Raw genomic sequence first — 9,873 nt, 5'->3', positions numbered from 1 at the left:
AAGGTTTACAACTGCCTTCCTATATGATGCTATTCGAGGAGGTTTTTGAGGCTGTGGCAATATTAACAGACTAAAGTAAATTTTGGTTATGAGCAAAGATGTAACATAGGTTTCCCTCTAAGAACAGGAAATGGGATACAGTAACATACAACTCTTGATTGATATACTTGGGTATAACATGATTATAGTCAAGTCATTAATAAAGAAGACATGGGTAATTCCATTAAAGTAACTTCTCTTGAAATGTAAAGGCATACTCCTTGGTCTCTTTAACTGTTCTGCTTTGGAATGAGTTGTTGGGTTAGGATTGATTTGTTGGTTCGGATGGCTTTTTTTGTTGACACTTTTTTTTTGAGGCAGGTTTAAAAATTCCTCATTTGGAAGTGCTGAAACACTGCTTTACCCAGCAAACAGCCTATTACTCACTGAGGTTGAGATATAACATTGCAGGGATTCTCACCTGTAGTTGCCGCTCAGCACCACCATGCAGTCCACCAAGAGGAATTTCTCCTTCACATGACCTTTGAAAGACATCCCTGTGCGGCAGTAGTAGGTTGGGCCAGAAACTGTCCTCACCCTTAGGAACTGGAAACCAGACAAGGCACTGACTCAGTTGCAGGCTGTTACTTCACTCCCGCAGTCCCTCTTTCTTCCCCTTGCTCTTTTAATGTCCCTCCTGCCACCATGGTTATACTTCAGCACTACCAATTCTGTCTGCATACACAGTGGATAAACAACCCTCTTTATCACTGTGTCCTCAGCCTTCAGTCCTGTATTGTTGTGCCAGCTCTCCTGGCTCCTCTTATATTTCTCTAGCCTCTGGCCCAGCTTTCCTCTTTCTCAGGTCTTTACTGTAATGACAGCACAGTGTCCTAGGACATACCCTCCTCAGGATGGGAATTGGCAGGGGGGGAGGGGTCTTTGGTTTTCTCACCTCTACGTAGTTAAGATTGACTCTGCATTTAGCAGCTGTATCAAGGAAAAGCTGAGAATTCATTTCATCAAGCAAGATGTACACGGGCACTCTGCGAGCAGCAGCATCCAACACCTCAAACAGCAGATCCACATCAGTGAAAATGTCCATCACTATGGCTACCACCTAGGAAAAGAATGCAAGAAAGTCTTCAGAGATCTGTGTATGCCTATGGCCTGCCTGTTCATGTCCCCCAGCCCTCACATTCCAATGCTGCACTGCTGCAACGGCTCCATTTCAACTTCCTATTTAAACACTGTGGGCTCCAGAATTGGAAACAGAATTATCTGACGTACATATTGTGTATATGAAGGTGTGAGGTGAGGGTAAAACCTCACTGCAACTGATCATTCCCTTACTCGTTAATCCCATGATCACAGCAGGCATTTTCTGGCACCAGAACCACATTGGAAGGATCTGTTGGGCTGCTTGGCCACTACCTCCTCATTCCCTCAAACACATAAGTCATTTTTAAATAACTACCTCACCAATTATTCAGTCACTTTATAGCTACCTCTAAATGCTGTTAGATGGGAAGTAGCTTCAAAAAACAAGTAGCTTTAGAAAGCTACTAGTAGCTTTTCTAGAAGATTTTAATAGCTGCTTTTCTAGAAGCTTTAGAAAACAAGACATATGAGGAGTGGCTGAGGGAGCTGGTGCTATTTAGTCTTGAGAAAAGGATGCTGAAGGGAGACTTCATTGCTCTATACTACTACTTGAAAGGAAGTTGCAGCGAGGAGGGTGTTGGTTTCTTTTTCTGAGACGACAAGTGATATGAAGCGAGGCAATGGCCTCAAGCTGTGCCATGGGAGGTTTAGATTGGATACAGGAAGTATTTCCTCATGGAAAGAGTGGTTGGGCATTGGAACAGGCTGCCCATGGAGGTGGTGGAGTCCCCATCCCTGAAGGTATTTATGAGACATGCAGATGTGGTTTCGCAGTGGACTTAGTATTAGGTGGCTCATTGGACTTGATGATCTTACGGGTCTTTTCCCCATAAATGACTAAATGACTCTATGACTCTATGATTCAAAGCTCTGTAGGATCTCCCGGTACTTCCCAACTCTTATCAATGGATATAAATACCTGATGGGAAGGAGTAAGGAAGGCAGAGTCAAACTCTTCTCAGTGATAGCCAGTGAAAGAACAAGACACACTGGACACAAATTGAAATATAGGAAATTCCAGTTGCAGATAAGAAAAAACTCTTTCACTGTAAGGGTGATTGAAGACTGCAACAGGTTACCCAGACAGATAGTGGAGTCTCCACCCTTGGAGATACTCAAGGACACATCCTAAGTAACTTTCTCTAATTTACCCTGCTTTGAGCAGAGGAGATGGACTAGATGATCTCCAGAGGTCACTTTCCAACCTCAGCTACTGTGATTCTGTGAACTCTTATCATGCTTTAGTATGGCCTTCCACACTTTTCCATGAGTCCAGAGAGCAAAGACTCAAAGACTAGCTTTGATGCAGTAAATGGTAGTTTTAGAATCATCTTTCCCCTCTGTCAGGTCCTCGGAGCAAAGTTAAGGAAATTAGCAGTGGATCTGATGCATCCTTTCGCACACATACGATCTTTATCTCTGCTCTAGTTGGACTGTTTCATGTCTCACCTGTTGAGCTGCTCGAATCATTCTGCGAGCCTCCTCCTTAATGCTGGGATTGTCTGGGGGTGGCGGTTGCACAAGGGTCGTCACTTCTGTTCCCCTGAACCCAAAGACCATTGGCCAGCCTAGGTCAAGCTCAGGAACAGCAAGGTCTGAGTTCATAGGCCAGTATGTCCCAGAGGATCCATCCATGTCATTGTCACCTGTGGTGTCTGTGCTACCTTCCTGATTGGCATACTGGGGTTTCTGGAGATTCTGTATGATGTGATCCACCTCTGAGTTGCAAAGAAAATCAGGGGCTGCTTCCTCTGCCAGGAAGCGTTCGTAACTTTCTTTGCCCTCTTCAGTAAGGACATCCAGAGCTAAGCGGTAATACTCCTTGTAATGTGGGGGAAGGTAGTTAGGGTCAAGGGGATTGTCCCCCTGTGAGGAGCTTTGAGATCGACGAGCCATGAGGGGAGGGAGAGCTGTAAGGAAAAAAAGCCAACAATGAGAACAGCAGTCAGGCCAGGAGTTTCAGTCCAGTGACACACCAATCCTCATAAATGGTGAAGGTTGAGGGGTCATGATGACAAAATCAAAAGAGAAGAGAATGAAAGTGCAGAGTAATGTTGGAGATAGTTCATTCATAATCAATAAACACCCTAAATTAGGCAAATTACTTTAACATGGTTAAACGTAACATGAGCAAAGTAAGGAACAAATCAATTAGGGCATCACAGCAATGAACAAAGATGATGCATATAACAGAATGCCCAGTTTTCTCTTTCAGGCTGCTGATAGCTAAGCTTAAACGTGTCTTTTGTTTTAAACCTACCTTTTTTTTTTCTCTGAAGAGCAATGCTGCTTGTTATTATCTGAACTCCACTGAAACTCATTTCCAAATGCTATTAAGATGTTATTGTGTGCAATATGGTAGTAAATGCAAATGCACATGCATGCCTACAAATGCACCCATTGAACCCTTAGAAATTATGTGTTATAATCACCTCAGTATATGAATAGAAGCAAGAGTTTAAGGGGAATGCAGGCAGGTATAAGGATTTCTTACTGTTGTAGCATGGTCAGAAGTCAGACAAGGCCTCAAGATATCCATGAAGAAATGAAAACAAGTGATATGATTGCTTCTTCAATCTCCTGATGGAAAAATCTGGGATTTTGGAAAATCTGAGCTGAAGGGGCTAATATCCAATATTTGACAAATACTTGCCTGTAGGGAACCCATTACTTGACACTCAAGACAAACCAGTGATTTTAACCAGTTTTTGGAAGAAAGGCTTGTCATGGCACAAATATAACTCACATAATAACAACCAACTGATCTGCAAAGAGCTCCAAAGCTCTTTGGCTTTTGACCCTCAATTAATGCCAATGCTCAGACACACTTTTTCTGCTCCATCACTGATACACCAACAGAAGCTTCCTCAAAGTCAAAAAAAAAAAAAAAGAAAATGACAGTCCTAGACCTAGACCAAGTTGCTTTAATAGGGACTGTGAGTACAGAGGGTGAAAGTGGCTCCTATTGCCATTACCATTCAACAGAGATGATACTTCCCAAAACAGAAAGGATTGCCATTGATGTGGGAGGAAGGAAAATGACTTCAGGCCCATACTATCACTTTCATTAATCACTTTAAGAGAAAACCTACAATAGTTTTGAGATAAAGCCTGGGAGGACTTCCCCGTCCGAGTACCTGCAGAACACAGATCAGTGAATACCACAAGTTACTCCTACCTCAGACTGTAATTCCTGGTAGAGCTGCGTGATACAACAGGAAAGAATATGGTCTTACTATAACAGATTGAATCTAGCAAGTACCTGTGTAAACTACTCCAACAGATAATCGTCTTTACAGTCTACACTGTAGCTATTTGTAATCTGAAATACCCAGCTTTATCTTCCCAGCCTAATTCTCATTTTGTCTTTTTTTTCTCTTAGAATAAAAAGCAGACTACTATATACCTCCATTTTGGTGTGCTCATGTCAGTTATGTACTAGCTCTTAACTATTTTAAAAGTGTCTTTAGCTCTTCATTTTAAGGAAATGTTCCCAGAGTTAAATTCATTCTTGGACTTTCCCTTGTTTAACATTCTTCCTGAAACAGACCACAACATTGAAGCAATGAAATAATTAATACTTCAAATAGCAGCATCCTCATTTTTCTTCTCTTAGCTGACATTATCCACTTTTGTCGTACAAAATTCTTAGTCACAGCATTCCACTGGAATTTAATGCTTAGACTCCATGCCCCATGGAGTTCCACAGCTCCACAGGGGTCCCAAGGGCTATGCTGTAGTCCATGCTGTTCAACATATTCAGAAACAATCCATAAAGGGGATGAATAGGCATGCAGATGACAAACTCCTAATAATGCTAGCTTGCTCAGAACAGTGACAGCCAACTGCAAAAACTAAAAGAAAGACGAAGCAGAAGAACCTCATCGTACTGACTGGACAATAGAAATGGCAAAAGAGAATATAACGCTGATAAGTGCAAAGTGACAAAATAACCTTAATTTTATATTTTATTGATTAATATATCAATACTGTTATAAATCAAGATGACAAAGATAAACCTTTAAAGGAAAAGTGTCAGCTAATACTAAGCATTGTTTAATAAAGAATACAGATTCAGAGGAACTTACAACCTGAACATGTTGCAAATATGAGTCTCATTCCTCCCATCTCAAAAAGGCTATTATAAATGTGAACTATGATTCTTTAGCCTAGAGAAAAGGTCTACAAAATATGAGAAGGGACAGCTGTCTATTTCCTACTCCACTACAAGAACTAAAAGGGCTTCAACTGAAACTAGCAGGGAATGGGTTCAAACTGAACACCAGGAAAGCTTTTGCTCAATTGTTCTTACTCTGTGGAACTCCTTCCCACAGAATGTTTTAGATATCAAAATTTTACCAGTGTTCAAAAAACAATTAACATCTCAATGGAAAAGAAGAAAATCCTTTGAAGACCATTAACTATAAAGATACTGCTATGGATCTACTCTGACTGACTACTCTGGAGTATTGCTACTCTTCTCTATGCATCTGTGCTTGGCATGCTTGGCAAGAAAATACTAGATGTACACATGACAGTGCTTCCCCTCTTATTTTGACTCTTTTGTTGTTGCCATCATCACTGCACCCTAGGATGCAGAACTCTGTTTTCACTTCAACACAGCATCCAGCTGTATTGACATGCACACAGCCCATATGAGTCTACTTAAACATGTGATTCATATTCTGTAGCAACAAACATTTCACCACGTTGTTCAGTTTCTGATTGCTGACAAAGACCAAGTATCTCTGAGTCAAGAACTAATCACTGAAAAGCAGTCTTAGAAAGGCCTTTTCCCAACTGCATGAAAAAATACCCACTTAAGACTAAACTGTAGAATAAAAAAAACAGTTGGACCCATCCCCATGCAAATCACGAGCCACTGGTATTATCTCCTCTGTCTCTCATAAACTGTGGGTGTGTAAGTTGTCATTTCCAACCAGCAAAGTAAGCCTCACTGGTGAGGTATGTGTGTACCACGGAGTCTCTGTGTGAAGCTCAAGTGGATAAGTGTTGCTGAACCTGGACTGACTTAATGCAGAGCCTGCCTGGATACGTATGTGCATCATTTCTGGAGCAGGAAGCACAAGGCACATTGTGCAGGGTAACAAATAACCAGGTTGGGATGGACTTATGCAGGTACAGCTGGGCTTGTAAGCATGGCTTCAGCACCACTGCTGCAGTAGGTGAGCTGGTAGTGATGGGGCTGAGGAGATGGTGATGGCAGCAGGAGACGGTGCTGGTGCCTGTGGTTAAGGGGAATTCAGCAGAGCAGCTGTGGCTGTGGCCTGGGCAGGAGAGAAAGAGTACAGGAAGTTGGATACAAAAAGATGAGGAAAATTGCCAGTTTTCTTTAAGTGGACATATTGGTCGGCTCCAAGGTTTGCTTGTCCCTTGTACCTCTGACAGTGGGCAACACTAAGTGCCCAAGGAAGCATATATGGGCACGACAGACATATGATACTGTGCCAGAACAGTCTTCCACTATCCAACAATTTGTGGCTGGAAAGGTAGGTCAGGAAACAAACGGAAGGGTAAGTAGGGTCGTTTTTACAATAGGGGAAGTCACGTTCCCTAAGGATTTGTGGTAGTCAAATGTATTCATGAACAAGCAAGAACGTACCAGTGAAAAAACACTTTTGATGAAAAAGAAAAACCATCCTCACGCTTTTCTTTAAGCCATTGGCCACAGGGAGAAAACAAACACAGCTGGAGGAACTCCTGGTATGACTGAATATAGCGATCACAGGTGAGGTGGGAGAGCCAGTCCCAGGAGGGTCAGTGGTCTGTTAGAGGCATTCAGAAGGGGACTCGAATTTCTCATGTAACAGGGAAAGACATCTGCACTCGGCTGTGCTGGCACGCTAAAAACAGCCTCTTACGAGGGCGTTGCCTCCACCCATCCGTTTCGGAGGCTATCATTTCGCTGCGTGTGCATTAAGGAGTGTCGGCCTCGGCTGTGAACGCACAGGGTGTCTGCTAAGCCGGGCTCTGTGCAGGCTGGGCAGCGGGCGTGGTGTGGCCGGAGGGCAGGCAGGGAGCAGGTTTGTCAACACCCAGCCTCGGACACGTGTTGGGCCATCAGCTTTCCTGCTGCCAGCCCAGACTATCTCCCACCCAGCGCCATGTTGAGGAGACTCCAGCCCCCGGAGGATCGCCACAGAGACCGGCGCTGGCCGCAGCGCGCCAAGGCCGGGCCTGCTAGGCCCCAGCAGAGCACCCCGGGCACAGCTCGGGGAGGCGGGGCCAGGGCGGTTTCCGACGTCACCTTTACCTGAGAAAACAGACCCCGAAGGCCGGAGCAAACACCTGAACTGGATTAGACCAAACACCGGAGCGTGAACAGTCCTGTGGCTGAGTAACAAGGCTGGAAAATCTGCACCGTCACCCTCTTTGGCTAGCAAGGCGAGAACTGAGGGAGATGCTGTGTCTTATTTCAGCCAGCTCCTTCCGCTTAGAAGTTAACGCTGAGAAAGCACTACTAAATTCCACTTGGAGAGAACTTGCAGCCTGCTGAGTGTGCCATTCCTGTGTTTGCCCAGGCAAAGCTCTAATCATTACCCCTCCTCATTTCCTACAGGTACTTTTAATCTCTTCCCAAATACATGCACAAATCTGAGAACCATGAAATAAAACCCAGAAATTATGTCTGCCACTATAAACATAAGTACCTCTGAGCTGCAAGGATAGAAGAACAAGTCCCTCACAAGTGGGAACAATAAATTTAAGCATAGCTACGGTGTTTGACCATTATGCTGTTCCCAAGGAAAGGCAGAAAAGCTGAAAAGCAGTATCTTTTTTTCCCCCAAGGATTCCGTAGATTATGCAGAGCCTGAGTGTGAGGAAATTTCAGATTTGGCTCACTTTTCAAGTATGGCTGCCATGTACTCTGATTTCCCTGAACAGATCCTCTTTTTTTCCCCTCCCTCTCCCTCTCCCTCTCCCTCTCCCTCTCCCTCTCCCTCTCCCTCTCCCTCTCCCTCTCCCTCTCCCTCTCCTCTCTCCTCATGAAGTTCAGGAAGGTTCTGAACATTTCCTATTTCTATCTGGATTGTCTGACAAGTGGTTTGCAGCAGCAGCTGTAACTGGGCAGCCTGCTATATAGAGGGAGGGTTCATAGATAAACGCTACATTACTTCACAGAAGCCCAGTGCCCCCAGGTAGTGCCAGACTAATAGCGCTAGCGCTGCACAGAAAGTTGTGCACATGCAATGTGGCTGATACACTTGGGACACTTTTACAGCTGCATGGGTAGTACACGTAAGCAGAGCAGCAATTTCAGCTACCTGTACACACTTTGCTTGCTGTGCATGCAGTGGAGTATTTCTCTTCACAGAATCGTAGATAGATCTGTTTTGAAACAGCTTACACAATACCTAAGCAGGAGTTTATTTTAAAAGTCTCTTAAATATTCTGCAACACTTAAAAATAACTTACTGAATGGGATTCTGGAGTGTGAAAGCAGTAGGGCAGCTCCTGGGAAGGCATTCAGAAAGATAGGATTCTGTTGCATGAGTGATGCAATTGCTGGTATATCAGAAGTGGAACAAGTCTCTGCACCTAATGTTTGTGCAAGATGGAAAACTGACAGTCTAACGATATAGATTTAGTTCATGGGGAATATATACAGTCTCAAGAGCAACTGGTTGTGTATACATCTGTAAAGATTACTGCAGCTTTTGGATCCAGCCAAAAATTGAAGAGGTTGAAATTTCTGCACAAAAGCAGAAAAAGCTTCAGCAAATCAAGATCTCTGTATCTGTTGCATCAAAAACATAGGAAACTGATTTCCTGGCCCAAAAGGACACTACACAGGCATTTCTGTTCATGTGAGAAGAGAGGTGTGTGATAATATACAGTTATATTCTATATGGCATTTTTCCTTAAGGCTGCTAATCTAAAGTGCTTTCTAGTTAGTAGCTGTAAGCATTTATGTGGCTACAAAAATGTTTAAATGGGTAAGGTGATGTGCTGTGCTTTGTATGTTTTTGAATGCTGCAGAATTGGCTGTCATTCTTCAATTCCCTGTTCTGTGGCAACAACAACATATGTTGATGAATTCTCAGCTTGCATGAATGATGTTGCTTTTTCTCTACCTGTATCATTGATATGGTGTATTTGCACTACACCATTTTTAAGCCCCAAAAAGTATGGGTAGTTTCTGTGAATAAATCTCCCAGGAACACTCAGCAATGGCATCATCCCAATAACCTCCCTTTGGCTTCTCACATGATGCTATCTACAATGAACATACCCCATGCTGTATATGGCAAAAGATGCACAAAATGACTGTTACTCTTTCAGTAGTCTTTAAAACTACTTTCCTGTCAGGGTAAGCAGGAGGAAAGAAGTTAGCTGCAACTTTAAATGTCATTATCTTTTGTCATATGGTAAACATGAGCTGATCTCAAATCAGTGAATAAGTAAAAGTTTACAAAAGTCATTTAGGTAGCTCCTGGGCAGAAACACTGCTAGGAATGGTAATTCACTATGGTACAGCAAAGTCACCAGAGCTTTTGGATTCCATGCAATTGCAATCTTAGCATACTCCTGTTACAGTCCATCTTGCAGAATTTCTCCAGGCCCTTATAAAATTTTAGTTAATGTATTAGTGTTTTTTTTCTTAAAGTTACAACTCCTGGGAATAGCTATACGAAACTTGCAGAACTCTGAGATACTGTTTCAAATTTGGTGTGGTTAAGCTGCCATCTCCAAAACTGTCTCTAGTTTTAG

General features: G+C 43.1%; 1 protein-coding gene across 2 annotated transcripts in view; it reads right to left on the bottom strand.

Annotated features, from left to right (window-relative positions):
* The window catches only part of FAM83H (family with sequence similarity 83 member H), a 31,464-nt gene that overhangs the window by 5,256 nt on the left and 16,335 nt on the right, over positions 1 to 9,873 (bottom strand). For both annotated transcript variants that reach the window (XM_040547595.1, XM_040547594.1), the window contains 3 exons: positions 2,590 to 3,050; positions 935 to 1,099; positions 461 to 585 (listed from right to left, as the gene is read on the bottom strand). In XM_040547595.1, coding sequence (XP_040403529.1) covers positions 461 to 585; positions 935 to 1,099; positions 2,590 to 3,036 — 737 coding nt within the window. In that variant the 5' untranslated portion in view covers positions 3,037 to 3,050. The remainder of the gene's footprint in view (positions 1 to 460; positions 586 to 934; positions 1,100 to 2,589; positions 3,051 to 9,873) is intronic.

Source organism: Cygnus olor, chromosome 2, assembly GCF_009769625.2.
Source record: "Cygnus olor isolate bCygOlo1 chromosome 2, bCygOlo1.pri.v2, whole genome shotgun sequence".
Classification (NCBI taxonomy): domain Eukaryota; kingdom Metazoa; phylum Chordata; class Aves; order Anseriformes; family Anatidae; genus Cygnus; species Cygnus olor.
This window is presented reverse-complemented; position numbering and strand designations above follow the sequence as displayed.